This window comes from Neopsephotus bourkii, unplaced genomic scaffold (assembly GCF_033783945.1).
Source record: "Neopsephotus bourkii isolate Nb327-2 ecotype Australia unplaced genomic scaffold, CSIRO-AGI_Nbou_v1 NB_1677, whole genome shotgun sequence".
Classification (NCBI taxonomy): domain Eukaryota; kingdom Metazoa; phylum Chordata; class Aves; order Psittaciformes; family Psittacidae; genus Neopsephotus; species Neopsephotus bourkii.
Genome location: NW_026902151.1, coordinates 57,921 through 75,119, shown reverse-complemented (window position 1 = coordinate 75,119; position 17,199 = coordinate 57,921). Strand labels below are relative to the sequence as shown.

Here is a 17,199-nt window from a genome sequence, read left to right as displayed (position 1 = left end):
CCCCGCCGCTGAGCGGGACGGGGTGCGCGACAGCGGAACGGACCAATGGGAGGCAAGAAGAGAGGCGCTGGCCAGCCCCCGGCGTGGTTGGGCGGGATAAGGGGCGGGGCTAAGAGCGGGTTTGGCCAATAGGAGGCCGAGGCGCGAGGGAGGGGTGAGCGGCGCGGCCAATGGGAGGGCGAGGAGCGGCCCTGGGCGCGCCATAAAGCCCCACAGAGGAGCATAGAACCCCATAGACCCCTATAGACACCCCATAGACCCCTATAGGCATCCCATAGACCCCTATAGACACCCCCGCGACCCCTATAAAACCCCACAGACCCCTATAGACACCCCATAGACCACTATATACATCCCATAGACCCCTATAGGCACTCCATAGAACCCCATAGACCCTTACAGGCACTCAGCAAACCCCTATAAGCACCCTGTAGAGCCAATCAGACCCCCATAGGCACCCCATAGACCCCCATAAACACCCCATAGACCCCTATAGATATCCCATAAACCCCAGATACACCATAGACACCACACAGCCCCGCATAGACACCCCATATCCCCCCACAGATACCCCATAAAGCCCCAGACACCCCACCAGACACCCCATGGACCGCTACAGAAATCCCACAGACCCCCCATAGACCCCCATATTCCCCCATAGACACCACCTCCACCACTCCTCATCCTCCTCCTCCTCTTTATTCCCCATCCCCTCTCTATGGGGCAAGGGGGGGGTACCCCCATTTCCCCCTCCCATTTCACCGCCGCCCCCCCCTGTCCCTCAATGGCGTGCTCCGGCTGCGGCTCCTCCTCTTCTCCCCTCCCCCTCCCCTCTCCCTATCGCTGGCTCCGCCCCCCGGCCCCGCCCCCCCCCTGCGGTGATGATGATGATGGTGATGATGGTGATGATGGTGATGGTGATGATGGGGGGGGGAGGAAGACCCCGCCCCCCCTCCTCCTCCTCCTCCCCCCCCGCTGCTGGGGGCGGAGCCGGTGGGCGGGGCCCGCTTGTCACGTGAGGAGGCGGTGGGCGGGGCCCCGCGCTGCTGCTGCTGCTGCTGCTGGCGCTGCTCCTCCTCCTCCTGCTCCTTGCGGCGGCGCTCGCGCTCCCGGGCCCGGGCGGCTCGCTCGGCCTGCTTCTGGACGAACTGGGGGGAAACAGAGGGGTTTGGGCAAAAATGGGGGGAAAACGGGGAAAACAGAGGGTTTGGGAGGAAAACCAGCAGGGATGGGCAAAAACAGAGAGAAAATGGGGAGTTTGGGGGAAAAAACAGCAGGTTTGGGCAAAAACGGGGGAAAACGGGGGGAGACAGAGTTTGGGCAAAAATGGAGGGTTTGGGGCAAAACGCAGCGATTTTGGGCAAAAATAGGGGGCTTTGGGGTAAAATAGATGGGTCTGGGGCCAAACGGAAGTGGGTTTCCGTGGGTGAAGGCAAAGGGGGCCAATGGGGAGGGGCTATGGGGAAGGGGGCGTGGTTAAGGTAAAGCAGAGGGGCTAAGGAAAGGAGAGCCACTGGGACAGGCTCAGCAATGCGGGGGGCAGCCAATGGGAGCAAGGGCAGGATGTTAAGGGTGTTGCCATTGGTTTTTGTGTGGGGCAAAGCCCCGCCCCCTGACCTGAGTGTCAGTCAGCGGCAGCCAATAGATGCAGGGCGCTGCTTTGGTCTTGCGGAAGAGGTCATCCAGCAGCTTGGCGGGGGGCTCCTCGGGGGGCTTCTCTATGGGGAGATGGGGGTCAGCCCCATAGCGTGCCCCATTGGACCCTATGGAACCCCTTAGCCACGCCCCTCCGCTTTATAACCCCCTCCCATTGGCCCAGACCATTAAACCCCACCTCCCATTGGCCGCTGAGTTAAGCCCCTCCCTTTCCCCATAGCCCCGCCTCCCCGTTAAGCCCCGCCCCTTACCTTTCTTCTCCCCCCTCCCCTCCCTGGAGCCCCGCCCGGTCCTGTCCTTCTCCGCCATTGGCTGCCGGTGCCGGGGGCGGGGCTCCCGCGCAGAGGGGGCGTGGCCGCCGCCCAGGGGGCGTGTCCCCGTTGCCGAGGGGGCGTGGCCAGGGCTGGAAGGGGAGGGGCCTGCGGAGGGCGGGGGCGGGCCCGAGGGGGCGGGGCCTTTGTCCCGGTCCCACTCCCGCTCCCCCCGGGCCCGTTCCCGCCGCTCCATCTCCCGCTCCCGCTCCGCCCACTGTGATTGGCTGCGGCCCGGCCCGGACACGCCCCCCGGACACGCCCCCCGGCCTTGGGGGCATGACCCCGGGGGGGGCTCCTCCCCCCCCTCCAAGCGATCCGGGAGCAGGCCCCGGTGGAAGTCGAGCTGTGGGGAGAGACCCATAAATGACCCATAGGGACCCATAGGGACCCATAGGGATCCACAGGGACCCATAAGTGACCCATAGGGACCCATAGAGACCCGTAATTGACTCATATACACCCATAACTGACACACAGTGACCCATAAGTGCCCCATAGAGCCCCTCAGAGCCTCGTAAGTGACCCACAGAGCCCCACAGAGCCCCATAAGTGCTCCATAGACCCCCACAGAGCCCCATAAGTGCCCCATAGAGCCCCACAGAGCTGCATAAGTGCCCCATAGAGCCCCACAGAGCTGCATAAGTGCCACATAGAGCCCCTCAGAGCCCCATAAGTGCCCCATAGAGCCCCTTAAGTGCCCCACAGAGCCCCGTAAGTGCCCCACAAAGACCCATAGAGCCCCTCAGAGCCCCATAGAGCCCCTCAGAGCCCCATAAGTGCCCCATAGAGCCCCACAGAACCCCATAAGTGCCCCACAGAGCCCCATAAGTGACCCACAGAACCCCACAGAGGCCCGTAAGTGCCCCACAGAGCCCCACAGAGCCCCATAAGTGCCCCACAGAGCCCCATAGAGCCCCTCAGAGCCCCATAAGTGCCCCGTAGAGCCCCACACCTCCTCCTGCTCGGCGAAGTCAGCCACCAGCACTTTGGGGTTGGACTGAGGCCACTTGACCCCATGCAGGGCATTGCGGGTGGCCACGGCCTCCTCCACAGAGCAGTACTGGGGGCAAAGGCACACGTAAGGACCCATAGGGACCTATAGAGACCCCATAGAGCCCCATAGGGACCCATAGGCACCCCATACCGTGACGTAGCAGTGGGACTTGATGCGGTCGATCCAGAAGCCGTCCTCTCGCAGCCGCCCCGTGCGGCCCAACAGCTCCTTCAGCTGCCCCAGGGTGAAGGGGCGCACCTGGGGGGGATGATGTGGGGCAGAGATGTGGGGCAGCTCCGCCCCATAGGGACCCATAGAGCCCCATAGGGACTTATAGAGCCCCAGAGAGCCCAATTGTGCAGAGGGGGCGTGTCCTCGGTTGACCCCGCCCCCTGCGGCACTATACCGCCCCCTGGTGGATGTGCAGTAACGCGCTGCCTGGACCCCCCATAGCCAGCCTTTGTCACCCCATAGTGCCCCATAGCCACCCCATATCTCCCCATAGCCACCCCATAGTGCCCCACAGACATCCTATATCACTCCATAGACACTCTATATTGACCTATAGCCACCCCATAGCCACCCTGTACCTCCCCATAGCCTGTATCTCCCCGTAGCCACCCTATATTGCCCCATAGCCACCCCATAGCACCCCATATTACCCCATAGCACCCCATAGCCATCCCATAGCCACCCTATATCAGCCCATAGCCACCCTATATCGCCCCATAGCCACCCCAGATTACCCCATAGCCACCCCATCACCACATAGCCACCCCATATCACCCCATAGCGCCCCCCAGGACCAGTGACGTCACTCACGAGGTTGCAGAGGTGCACGATGGGGGAGGGGCGGGCGCGGGGGGGGGAGGGGCGGTTGGGCCCCGCCCGCACGGGGTCATCCACGGGCAGCACCAGCCCCACACCGCCCCGGGCCTGGCGGGGGGGGTCCCCTGCAGGAGAGTCCCCATAGACATCGCTATAGACCCATTATATACCATTATATACCCATTATAAACCATTATAAGCCCATTATAGGTCATTATTTGTCATTATAGACCCATTACATACCATTACAACCCCACTGTATGCCACTATAGAACCATTACAGACCATTACATGCTCCTATAGACCCACTATACACCATTATAGACCTGTATACACCATTACAAACCCACTATATGCCACCACAGACCCACTGCAGATCATTATAAGCCATTATAGACCCACTATTAACCATTATAAATCATTATATGCCACTATGGAGCCCTTATGCCCCATTATAAACCTATTATAGATCATCATATGCTGCTATAGACCCACTATACACCATTATAGAACCATTTTAGACCCATTATATGCCATCACAGACCCACTGCAATCATTACAGGCCATTATAAACCCATTATAGACTATTAGAATCACTAAAGACCCCCTAAACACCATTATGAACACATCAGAACACCACCATAGACCAGTATGGACTCCTACAAACCCATTATAAACCCACTATAGAGCGTGGGCCATTACAGACCCCCTATAAACCTGTTACAGGTCATTATAAACTCGTTATAAACCATAATAAGCACATTATAAATACCCTACAGACCGGCACTGCCACATTACAGACCATTACATACCCTTATAGATCCACTAAGGACCATTATAGCCCCAGTATAAAACACTATAGCCCCATTAAAGCCCCCTTAGACGCCCCCATAGGCTATTGCAGCTCCATAGAGCCCCCTCTCTCACCTCTCTTCACTTCCCCCTCCGTGCCAGCAGGGGGCGGTGCTCCCTCGGCGGGAGGCGTGGCTTGGGCCGAGGGGGCGGGGCCAGCACTAGCAGGGGGCGGGGCCTCCCCGCGGCTCTTCCCTTCCTCCTCAGCGCCCTCGGGGTCGTTGTCATGACGACGGCCGTTCTCAGGGGGCACATCCTATTGGTGGAGGGCAGAGTCAGGTGACCATGGGGAGGGGCCTGAAGGGGAGGGGGACGATGGGATTGGTCCGTGGTGGTTACCTGGGTGACGGTGCGGCAGATCTTGAGGGGGGGGTTGTTGCCATGGTGATGGTGCAGGTGATGGTGATGGTGGTGATGGGGCAGCCCCAGCAGGGGGGGCGGTGGGAGGGGTAAAGGGGGGTGCCCCGAGGCCACGCCCCCTCCTCCTCCTGCCCCGCCTCCTTTGCCCCCCCCTTCCTCCTCCTCTGTCTCCATTGGCCGCTCCTCTTCCTCATCCTCCTCCTCCTCCTCCTCTTCCGGGTGCAGCTCCACAACCGCTTCCGCCTTCATCTCTGGGATCAGGCTCTGCCATGGCGACGGGGGGGGTGTGTCTATAGGGGGTGGTCTATGGGGGGGTCTACAGGGGTTGTCTATAGCGGGGGGTCTCTGGGGCAGTCTGTAAGGTGGGCTATAGAGGGATCTATAGGAGGTGGGCTATGGGGCAGTCTGTAAGGTGGGCTATAGGGGGTGGTCTAAAAGGCAAGTTATAGGGAGGATGTATAGGAGGTGGTCTATGGGACAGTCTGTAAGGTGGGCTATAGGGGGATTTATAGGGGGGGATCCAGAGGGGGTGGTCTATAAGGCGAGTTATAGGGAGGATGTATAGGAGGTGGTCTAGGGGCAGTCTATAAGGTGGTCTATAGGGGGATCTACAGGGGGGATCTATAGGGGGTGGTTTATGGGGGGATCTATAGGGACTGATCTATAGAGGTGGGTCTATAGGGAGTGATCTATACGGGGGTCTATAGAAGGGTGGTCTATAGGGGGGGTCTATAAGGGTGGGTCTATAGGGGGTGGGTCTATAGGGGGTGGGCCTATATGGGCTGCCCCCATAGCGCTGCTGTACCTTGAGGCTCTCGGTGGTGATGCTGATGGACGGGCGCTTGGGGGCTCCGGTGCTGCTGCCCCAGCGCCGCTTCCGGGTGCCCCCCGGCGCCGAGCCGGCCCCCCCCTCTGCTTCCGAGCTCCCCCTGGCGGCCGCTATAGGGGCACACACATACATATAGAGGGGCGGGGCATAGAAAAGGGGGCGGAGCTTGCTATAGGAGGCGCCTATAGACCAGCGCACCCCTTCTATGGATGCGGCAGCCCTCCGCCATTGCAGCGCCCCCTGCTGGAGCGGCGCGGAAGCTGCGCTCTCGTTGGCTGAGAGCTCCACACCCCCCTCCCCTCCCTATCCCTTTAGTTCCTCCCCGCCCTCACCCCATTGGCCCTCCTCCCCCTTGGCCACGCCCCTCCCTTTCAGGCCCCGCCCCCTGCTCACAGACGACGCTGATCTTCCTCTTGAAGGCCTTGGGCCGGGCGGGGCTCTGGGGACAGAGGGGGGGGAGACACGCCCCAATCAGGAGCGAGGGGGGGTGACGTCAGCGCGGAGGGGCGGGGCCACGCAAGCTCCGCCCCCTCCTTACTCACTCCTTTCCCTCCCCCCCCACCCCACTCCTTCCCCTTGGCCCCTCCCACCCTCCCCCTCTATGGGGCTGCCCCATAAGTGACCTCCGGTGTAGGGGGGGGCGTCCGGCGCGTCCGTGGGGTGCCCCATAAGTGAACTTGGGGGTCACTGAGGTCCAATGGGTGCCCCATAAGAGAAGATGGGGGTCAGAGATGTCCATGTGCTGCCCCATAAGTGAGGTGGGGGGGTCACTAAGGTCCATGGGCTGCCCCACAAGTGGGGGGTGAAGGGTCAGTGAGGTCCATAGGGTGCCCCATAAGTGAGCTTGGGGGTCATTGAAGTCCATAGGGTGCCCCATAAGTGAGCTTGGGGGTCATTGAAGTCCATAGGGTGCCCCATAAGTGCACCTGGGGGTCACTGAAGTCCATAGGGTGCCCCATAAGTGAGCTTGGGGGTCACTGAAGTCCATAGGGTGCCCCATGAGAGAACACGGGGATCACTGAGGTCCATTGGCTGCCCCAGAAGTGAACTTGGGGGTCACTGAGGTCCATTGGCTGCCCCATAAGTGAGCTTGGGGGTCACTGAAGTCCATAGGGTGCCCCATGAGAGAACACGGGGATCACTGAGGTCCATTGGCTGCCCCAGAAGTGAACTTGGGGGTCACTGAGGTCCATTGGCTGCCCCATAAGCGTGGGGTGAAGAAGGGTCATTGATGTCCATTGGCTGCCCCATAAGTGTGGGGTGAAGAAGTGTCATTGAGGTCCACTGGCTGCACCATAAGTGGGGTTGGGTATTGTGAGAGTCCACTGGCTGCCCCATAAGTGAACTTGGGGGTCACTGAGGTCCTTGGGCTGCCCCATAAGTGAGGTTGGGGGGCAGCAAAGTCCATTGGCTGCCCCATAAGCGAGCTGCTGGGTTGCGGAGGCTCCATGGGCTGCCCCATAAGTGAAGTTCAGGGTCACTGAGGTCCATCGGCTGCCCCATAAGTGGGGTTGGGGGTCACGGAGAGACCATGGGGTGCCGCACTGGCTGCCCCATAAGTGAACTCAGGGGCCGTGGAGTATTCGTGGGGTGCCCCCTAAGTCAGGTTGGGGGTCACGGAGGTCCATGGGCTGCCCCCTAAGTGAACTTGGGGGTCCCGGAAGTGCCCCCCATGCAACTTGCAGGGTCCTGGCGATCAGTGGGGCGCCCCCTAAGTGAACTTGGGGGTCCCAGTTGTCCAGAGGCTGCCCCATAGGAGACGCGTGGGGCGCCCCACATGGCACTTGTGGGTCACGGAGGTCCATCAGCTGCCCTATAAGTGAGGTTGGGGGTCACAGGTGTCCGTAGGTTGCCCCACATGGCACTTGTGGGTCACGGAGTGATCCATGGAGCGCCCCCTAGGGCTTGTTATGGGTCCCAGAGGTCCATTGGCTGCCCCATACGTGAGGCTGAGGGCCACAGATGGCCATAGGGTGCCCCACATGGCACTTGTGGGTCCCAGAGGTCCATAGGCTGCCCCATAGGAGATCCGTGGGCTGCCCCACATGGCTTGTTATGGGTGCAGAGCTTCGAAGGCTGCCCCACGTGGCACTTGTGGGTCCCAGCTCGATCCATAGGTGCCCCATAGGGTTTGTTATGGGTCCCAGAGGTCCATCAGCTGCCTCATAGGAGCTCCATCAGCTGCCCCACACATCCATAGGGCGCCCCATACGCGATCCACGGCCTGCCCCACACGGCACTTATGGGTCCCAGCCACCGCTGGGGTGCCCCCCATGGCACTTGTGGGTCCCGGCCTGCTCCATGGGGTGACCCCCCACACTTGGGGGTCCCGCGGCTCCATCGGGTGCTGGGTGCCCCCCAAGTGAGGCCTTGGGGGGGTCCGGGGGGTCCTTTGAGCCAGCGCTGGGTGCCCAAAAGAGAGACGTTGGGGGGTCCTGACCTGGGGGGCGCCCCCCAAGTAAGGGGGCTATGGGGGGGGCATGTGTGGGGCGCCCCAGAAGTCAATGGGGTGTTGCTGTGGGGCAACTGTGGGGCTCAGGCCGCTGTGGGGCACCCGCTAAGGCATGGCAGGGGCTGGCCCCCAAGTGGAAACAGGCCCCACAAGTGTGGGGTGCCCCATAAGTGATTATGGAAGGGGGGGTGGTGCTATGGGGCACCCCATAAATAATTATGAGGGTGTTGGTGCTGCCACAGGGTGCCCCATAAGCATATATGGGGGGGGAGATTGATGCTATGGGGTGCCCCATAAGTAACTCTAGGAGCCCGCAGCGCTATGGGGTGCCCCATGAGTGATTCTAGGAGCCCGCAGTGCTATGGGGTGCCCCATAAGTGACCCTTTCGGCCTCACTGGGTGCTGTGGGCTGCCCCATAAGTAAGTATGGGGGTGCCGCATCCATGACATACCCTATAGGTGGTGGCTCTTTAGGCTGCAATGGGCGCTATGGGGCGCCCCATAAGTGACACAAGGGGTTGGTTATGGGGCAGGGCCCGTCCCTCCCTCCCCTCTGCCCCACATCTTCCCCCCCCCCCCCATGTTACCTCAGGGTCCGGGGGGCGCTCGGGGGGGGCACTCGGGGGGGGTGAGCCCCCACTTGGGGGGGGCGGTCCCGGCTCCATGGGCACCGGCGGCTCCTCGCTGTGGGGCAGAGATCAGTGGGGCTGCCCCATAGGTACCCTATGGGGGGCACTCTGCCCCATAGAGGGGCTGAATAGGGGCTTCCTGACCCATAGAAGCGCTAAGTGGGGGTCGCAGCCCCACACATTCCCCACACAAGCCCTTATCAGTGGATCTCTGCCCCATAGACACCCCATAGGGCTCCTTAACTGTGGGTCTCTGCCCCACTGCCCCCCACAGAGCCGTTAAACAGGAGCTTCCTGCCCCACAGAGGCCTTAAATGGGGCTCCCTGCCCCACACATCCCCCATAGAGCCCCTCAGAGAAGCCACACACGCGCCCCATAGCAGCGCATCCCTGCTCCATAGATACCCCAGGGCCCCTTCCCAGCCCCATATATCCCCCCCAACACACACCCCATAGCCACCACTGAGGGGGATCCCAGCCCCATAGGAACACCCCTGCCCCATAGCATCCCATAGGAACACCCCTGCCCCATAGCATCCCATAGGAACACCCCTGCCCCATAGCATCCCATAGGAACACCCCTACCCCATAGCATCCCACAGGAACACCCCTGCCCCATAGCATCCCATAGGCATACCCCTACCCCATAGCATCCCGTAGGAACACCCCTGCCCAACAGCATCCCACAGGACACCCCTGCCCCATAGCGCCCACAGGAACACCCCTGCCCCACAGCACCCCATAGGAACACCCCTGCCCCATAGCCGCCCCATAGCGCCGCGGGGCACTCACCCCCTCCCCTCTCTATTGTGTGGGGCCGGCGCAGGCGGGCGCGGCCGCCATCTTGAGCCCTTCCCAGCAGCCCCCGCGGTGGGGGGGAGGGGGGGAGGGGAGGGGCGGGGGGAGGGGCTGCAGCTCGGAGCCATGGAGACAGAGACCCCACTGATACCCTATAGGAACCCCATAGGAACCTATAGGAACCTATAGATACCCCATAGGAACCCCATAGGAACCCCATAGATACCCCATAGGAACCCCATAGGAACCCCATAGAAACCCCATAGGAACCTATAGGAACCTATAGATACCCCACAGGGAACCCTATAGGAACTCATAGATACCCCATAGGAACTCTATAGGAACCTATAGGAACCCCATAGGAACCCTACAGGAACCTATAGATACCCCATAGCAACCCATAGATACCCCATAGAAACCCTATAGATACCTACAACAACCCATATAAACCCTATAGACACCCTATACAATATTGTTACTACCCTATAGATGCTCATAGGAACCCTATGGACACCCATAAACACCGATACGAACCCTATATTGACCCATAGGTACCTACAGAAACCCACAGAGACCCTACCACCACCCTATAGGAACCAGCAGCACCTACAGGCACCCTGCAGACGCCTATAAGAATCCTATAGACACCATAGGGGCCCCATAGGCACCTATAGGGACTCTAAGGACACCCTATAGAGACCTATAGATACCCATAGGAACCTATAGGGCCCATAGAGACACCTATAAACACCCGTAGGGAGCCTGTAGAGGCTTATAGACACCTACAGCACCCCTATAGGCACCCTACAGAAACCTATAGGCATCCATATGGACCCTATAGGGACCCTACGAGCATCCACAGGCTTCTATAGGGGACCAAGACACCCCCTGGGACCCTATAGACACCAATGAGGACCTATACAGGCCCCATAGACACTCTACATCCATAGGGACTCACACAGACTCCATAAGACACAGAGGTGGAACCCGGCGCATACACACACCCCATAGACACCCCATAGAGCCCCATAAGGACCCCATAGGGACCCCAACACCCCCATGGACCCATATATAGAGCCCCCAACATCCTATACCTCCCCATACACCCTATATACAGACCCCCCACACACACCCCAGTCTCACATCCCCCCCATAGACCCCATAACCCCTCATAGACCCCATACATGAAACCCCCCACCCCGTATCCCCCCATAGACCCTATATATGAACACCCCCATATCCCCCCGACCCCATAACCCCCCCATAGACCCCATATATGAACACCCCCATATCCCCCCCCAGACCCCATAAGCCCCTCATAGACCCCATATATGAAACCCCCCACCCCATATCCCCCCATAGACCCCATCTATAACACTCCCATAAACCCCATATCCCCCTCATAGACCCCATATATGAATCCCCCCACCCCATATCCCCCCCACAGACCCCATATATCCCCCCATACCCCTATAGGCCCCCCCCATGTCTCACCTCTGGGGCTCCATGGGGGCTATGGGGGTCTCAGCCCCCCCCTCACCCTCAGCTTCATCCTTGGGGGGGGGGGGAGAGAACAGTCAGTGTGATCACATGACCCAGGCGAGGTCACATGACCCCCCCCCATATATACACTCACCTTCCTCCCTGGGGATGAGGCTGAAGACGGCGGCCGGGGGGGGGACAAAGATGGCGGCCGGGGGGTGCCCCCCCCTTCCCCTTCCCCTTCCTCCCCTTCTCCTTCCTCTTTTTCCTCCTTGGGGGCTCCCTCCCCGCCATGGGGGGCAATGGGGGGGGGCTCCTGCTCGGGGGGGGCTCCCTGGGGAGGGGGGGGCTGCTCCTCCTCCTCCTCCTCTTCCTCGCCCCCCCCTTCCTCCTCCTCCTCCTCCTCCTCCTCCTCCTCCTCTTCCTCCTCAGCCCCCCCTGTAGGAGCAGGGGCCTGGGAGGGGGGGAAACAGGGGTTAATGGGGGGGGAATGGAGGTTAATGGGGATCTATGGGGAGTAATGGGGGTTCAATGGGGTGTAAATGGGGTTAAATGGGGATCTATGGGGTCTAAGGGGGTTAAATGGGGTGTAAATGGGGTTCAATGTGGTCTAAATGGGGTTCAATGGGGATCTATGGGATCTAATGGGGGTTCAATGGGGTGTAAATGGGGCTAAATGGGGATCTATGGGGTCTAATGGGGGTTAAATGGGGTGTAAATGGGGTTCAATGTGGTCTAAATGGGGTTCTATGGGGATCTATGGGGTCTAATGGAGGTTCAGTGGGGTCTAAATGGGGTTCAATGGGGCTCTATGGGGTCTAAATGGGGCTCTATGTGGTCTAATGGGGGTTCAATGGGGTGTAAATAGGGCTCTATGGGGTGCAATGGGGCTCTACAGGGTTCAGTGGGGCTCTACGGGGGTTCAGTGGGGCTCTATGGGGTGCAATGGGGGGGTCTCCCTTCACCTTCCTCTCCCCTTCCTCCTCCTGCTGCTCCTTTGGCACGGGGCCGCTCTTCCCAGATCCTGTTTTGGGGCCATCCCCAAGGTAAAAAAAAAGGGCATTTTGGGGGGCTCATTTTGGGTCATTTTGGGTCAATTTGGGGTCATTTTGGGGCTGTGCTGACCCTCGGCCTCGGCCTCGCGCGCCTCCCGCTCCAGGCGCTGCTGCAGCAGCTCCTGCTGCTTCTCCAGGTACTCCTTGATGAAGCTGTTCTGGCTCATCTCCTCGCCCATCTTTGGGGCAAAAAACACCCATTTTGGGCCATTCGGGGCGCCCCGAAGCCTTCCCATGGGTTTGGGGGAGGTTTCGGGGGGTTTTGGGGCCGTTCTCACCTGGGAATTGGGCTGGAAAGTGGCGTGAGGGGTCGAGTGCTTCTGGAGGTTCTCGAGCATCAGTGCCTGTTTTGGGGTGAATCGGGCTGGTTTTGGGTCTCCGTGCACATATGGCCGAAAACAGCGGGTTTAAACCCAAATCTGAGCCCACGACTTCCAAAACGTTGTATTTTCCACAGAAAACATTGGCATTTTGGCTTCAAAAAGCGACTTTTGAGGCTAAAACGCCACCAAAATGATGGGGTTTCACCTCAAATCCAGCCCCAAAAGAGGGTTTGGGCTCAACCACACCAAAACCACCCAAAACCCTGCAAAGATTGCCTAAAAATAAGTTTTTTTACCCCAAATTTCCCCCAGCGCACAGGTTTTACCTCAAATCCACCTGGAAACACAACTTCGGAGCTCAAATTTGGGCAAAAAGCGGCCAAAAATGGGGTTTTCAAGCTCAAGATGCACTTTCCAGCTCAAAACTCCCCCCAAAGAGCAGATTTGAGCTCAAAAAACACCATTTTGACACCAAAAACAGTCCCAAATTGTCCAAAATGCCACTTTTTCCCCTCAAACCCTGCCACAAGTCACCAAAATCATGATTTTTCACCTCAAATTAACCCTCCAGCTGCCAAAACCCCCACTTTGACCTCGAATTCCTCCAAAACTCCCCAAAATCCCCACTTTTCCCCCAAAAACCACGTCAAGATGCCCAAAACCATGACTTTTACCTCAAATTCCCTTCAAATTGCACAAAAAGTGCCACTTTTCCCTCAAAACCCTTCCAGAACTCGGCAAAAGCGCCGCTTTCACCCCAAAAGCCCCCCAGACTCCCCAAAACTGCCGCTTTTACCCCAAAATCTCTCTCAAACTCCCACAAACCAGCACTTTCTCCCCCAAATCCCACCAGACTCTCAAAAACCACCACTCTTACCCCAAAACCTCCATTTTTTACCTCAAACCCACCACTTTTTACCTCAAACCCACCCCTTTTACCCCAAAATCACCACTTTCACCCCAAAATCACCCCTTTCACCACAAACGGCACCACTTTTACCTCAAAACCAGCACTTTTTACCCCAAAACAGGCATTTTCACCCTAAAACCTCCACTTTCACCCCAAAACCACCACTTTTTTCCTCAAAACCACCACATTCTTCCTCAAATCCTTCACTTTTACCTCAAACTCACTGGCTTTTACCCCCAAAACACCCCTTTTACACCAAAATCACCAGTTTTTACCTCAAAACTACTTTTACCTCAAACCCACCACTTTTTCCCCCAAAACCCCACTTTTCCCCCAAAGCCCCCCACTTTTACCCCAAACCCCCCACTTTTACCTCAAACCCCCCACTTTTACCCTAAACCCCCACTTTTACCCCAAACCCCCCACTTTTACCTCAAAACCACCACTTTTGCCCCCAAAACCCCACTTTCCCCCCAAAACCCCCACCTTCCCCCCACCCCCCCATTTTTACCCCAAACCCACTTTTCCCCCAAAACCACCCTTTACCCCAAAACTCCACTTTTTACCTCAATCCCATCACTTTTTACCTCAAACCCACCACTTTTACCTCAGAACTCCCACTTTTTCCCCCAAACCCCCACTTTTCCCCCCCAAAACCACCCTTTTACCCCCAAACCCCCACTTTTTACCTCAATCCCACCACTCTTCCCCCAGAAACCCGACTTTCACCCAAAATCCCCACTTTTCCCCAAAACCCACCACTTTTTACCTCAAACCCACCACTTTTCCCCCAAACCCCCACTTTCCCCCCAAACCCCCCACTTTTTCCCCCAAACCCCCACTTTTCCCCCCCAAAACCCCCCATTTTTCCCCAAACCCCCCCATTTTTACCTCTCCTCCCTTGGCGGGAACCCTGAGGCGAGCCCTCCCCTCACCGCGCATGCGCACCCGTTACCCCCCCCCCCCCCCCCCCCCAACGTTTCCCTCCCGTTCTTTTCCCGTTTCCCTCCCGTTTCTCTCACCCCACGCAGCCGCTTTACGAGCGCGCTCTTCTGCCCGCTCTTGGCCAGCCCGCGCTGCTCCAGGGCCGCCTTCAGGTCCGCCACCCGCAACAGATGCAGCGGCTTGCCGTCCAGCGTCACCTCCTCCCCGTCCGCCATCTTGCCTCCCTGCCTGCCTGCCCCGACGACACCGACCCCTTCCGGCCGCTTCCGGAACGGGTTCGGCTCTTTCCGGTCCCTCCTTCGGCTCCTTCCGCCCCTCTCCGTTCGGCTCCTCCCGGAGCCGCTTCGGCTCCTTCCGGTGCCCCCCTTCGGCTCCTAACGGCCCCGACCCTTCGGCTCTTTCCGGAACCGCTTCGGTTCCTTCCCGTCCCGCCTTACGCTCCTTCCGACACCGCTTTGTCTTCTTCCGGGCCCGCTTTCGGCTCCTTCCGGTCCCTACTTTCGGCTCCTTTTGGTTCCCCCTTTCGGTTCCTTCCGGTCCCCCCTTCGGCTCTTTCCGACACCTCTTCGGCTCCTTCCGGTCCCCCCTTTCGGCTCTTTCCGACACCGCTTCGGCTCTTCCCGGCCTCACTCCCCCCCCCCCCCCGGTTTTGTGACGTCACCACGCAGCCTCCTCTGCACACACGTTTATTGACGTCAGGCCGTGACATCACGCCCCCCCCCGTGACCCCGCCTTTAGCCACGCCCCAATGGCGATGACGTAACGAGGGGGGCGGGGCCACTCTTGGACACGCCCCTCCGGGGGGCGGAGCTCGGCGGATCTGTGGGGAGAGATGGGGGCAGGATATTGGGGGCTATGGGGCAGGATAGGGGGTGGGATATGGGGCACGATATAGGGAGCTATTGGGCAGGATATAGGGAGCTATGGGGCAGGATATGGGGGCTATGGGGCAGGATAGGGGGTGGGATATGGGGCACGATATAGGGAGCTATGGGGCAGGATATAGGGGCTATGGGGCAGGATGTGGGGCAGGATGTAGCCGGCTATGGGAGAAGGATGTGGGGCAGGATGGAGGGAGCTGTGGGGCAGGATATGGGGCGGGAAATAGGGAGCTATGAGGCAGGATATGGGGCAGGATCTATGGGTCACATCCTTACCTGGAGGCTCCTCCATGGGGCAGCCCCTCACACGCCGGGAGTGTTGGGGGGGGGGGGGGCAGAGCCAAGGCACTGGGGCAGAGCTATGGGGCAGGGGAAGGCACTTGTGGGGCAGCCCCACGGGGCTCAGGTGTGGGGCTGGAGCTGGACGGGGTGGGAGTGGCTCAGTTGTGGGGCTGGCACGTGAGGGGCTGCTGCTGCTCCACGTGGGGCTGGAGGTCACTGTGGGGCCCGCTATGGGGCTCGCTATGGGGCTCGGGCTCGCAGTCGGGGTACACGACGAGGCAGAGCTGCTGCCCGAAGCGCGTCAGGGAGGCTGCGGAGAGGGGTTGTGACCCATAGAGCCCCATAGCGCCCCATAGAGCCCCACACCACCCCTCCCCTTGCAGCCCATCCCCAGCCCCATAGATCCCCCCTATTGAGCAGGGGGAGGCGTGTCCTCAGCTGACCCCGCCCCCTGCAGCACTATACCGCCCCCTGCTGGATGCACCGCAGCGCGCTGCCTGCACCCCCCCATAGCCCTCCATAGACACCCCATAGCACCCCATATCACCCCACAGCATCCCATAGAGCCCCATAGACACCCCATAGCGCCCCATAGCACCCCATAGCATCGCATAGACACCCCATAGCACCCCATAGCATCCCATAGAGCCCCATAGACACCCCATAGAGCCCCATACACTCCCAACAGCGCCCCATAGAACCCCATAGCACCCCATAGCTGCCCCATAGAGGCACGTACCCACTGCTTTGCGCAAGGGGGGGTAGCGAGCCCCCCATCGCTCCACTATCAGGTAGAGGGGGGCTCCGGTGGCCATGACCCCCAAGCTCACCCCACAGACCAGGGGCTCGGCCCATAGGGAGAAGAGCAGGAGCAGCGCCCAGAGCACCACGTAGAGCACCGGCACCCACAGCCACACCTGGGGGGGGAGAGAGAGCGTCAGTGGGGCAGCTATGGGGCACTGTGGGGTGTCTATGGGGTTCTATGGGGCTCTATGGGGTGCCTATGGAGGGCTATGAGGGGGTGCAAGCAGCGCGCTGCGGCGCGGCCGCTAGGGGGCGGTATAGTGCTGCAGGGGGCGGGGTCAGCCGAGGACACGCCCCCCCCGGAGGTTCTGTGGGGCTGGGAATGGGCTTTAAGGGGTGTGGGCGTGGCTTAGGGAGCAGTGGGCGTGGCTTAGGGAGCAGTAGCCCCCTGTTGGGGTAGGTCAATGGGTGCAGGTGTGCGGTTGGGCTCTATGGGGCAGGGCTCTATGGGTCCGCTCTCTATGGGTCTATGGGTCTGGTTTCTCTCTATGGGTCCGGTGCCTATGTGTCTATGGGTCAGGTCTCTCTCTATGGGTCCGGTCCCTATGTGTCTATGGGTCAGGTCTCTCTCTATGGGTCCGGTCCCTATGTGTCTATGGGTCAGGTCTCTCTCTATGGGTCCGGTGCCTATGTGTCTATGGGTCAGGTCTCTCTCTATGGGTCCGTTCTCACCATCAGTGGGGCCGGGTGTCCGCGGTGGCGCTGGCGGAGCCGCAGGAGGGCGCAGACGCTGAGCCCGTACCTGAGCAGATCGAGGGAGCCTGGTCTCTATGGGGCAGGGCTCTGCTATGGGGCAGGGCTCTGC

The 17,199-nt window shown here is 59.8% G+C and overlaps 1 protein-coding gene and 2 long non-coding RNA genes across 3 annotated transcripts; 1 reads left to right on the top strand and 2 right to left on the bottom strand.

Moving 5' to 3' along the window:
* Positions 1-417: 417 nt before the first annotated feature.
* Positions 418-17,104, bottom strand: LOC133224355 (apoptotic chromatin condensation inducer in the nucleus-like). The gene is made up of 19 exons (XM_061375792.1): positions 17,100-17,104; positions 14,505-14,648; positions 12,528-12,593; positions 12,320-12,428; positions 12,091-12,218; positions 11,349-11,441; positions 11,207-11,265; positions 8,873-8,969; positions 6,227-6,272; positions 5,810-5,943; positions 4,984-5,268; positions 4,720-4,900; positions 3,787-3,917; positions 3,115-3,222; positions 2,923-3,030; positions 1,908-2,313; positions 1,618-1,718; positions 977-1,148; positions 418-428 (listed from the first exon to the last, which is right to left on the bottom strand). The coding sequence occupies exons 2-19, from the start codon at positions 14,640-14,642 to the stop codon at positions 418-420; spliced, it is 2,373 nt and encodes a 790-aa protein (XP_061231776.1). The 5' UTR covers positions 14,643-14,648; positions 17,100-17,104.
* LOC133224358 (uncharacterized) lies at positions 6,394-6,732 on the top strand. Its single transcript, XR_009728840.1, has 2 exons — positions 6,394-6,525; positions 6,652-6,732. It is a non-coding gene; the product is annotated as an uncharacterized LOC133224358 (long non-coding RNA).
* Positions 6,679-7,368, bottom strand: LOC133224357 (uncharacterized). Its single transcript, XR_009728838.1, has 3 exons — positions 7,160-7,368; positions 7,006-7,117; positions 6,679-6,799 (listed from the first exon to the last, which is right to left on the bottom strand). It is a non-coding gene; the product is annotated as an uncharacterized LOC133224357 (long non-coding RNA).
* Positions 17,105-17,199: the final 95 nt, after the last annotated feature.

What these genes read in the sequence shown, in the direction of transcription:
- LOC133224355 (XM_061375792.1), bottom strand. Translation starts at nt 14,642, where the DNA reads ATGGCGGACGGGGAGGAGGTGACGCTGGACGGCAAGCCGCTGCATCTG. An exon ending in GCGCGAGGCCGAGGCCGAGG is followed by an intron (nt 12,219 to 12,319) that starts GTCAGCACAGCC and finishes GCCCCAAAACAG; the next exon opens with GATCTGGGAAGAGCGGCCCC. An exon ending in TGCCGCTGACTGACACTCAG is followed by an intron (nt 1,149 to 1,617) that starts GTCAGGGGGCGG and finishes GTTTCCCCCCAG; the next exon opens with TTCGTCCAGAAGCAGGCCGA.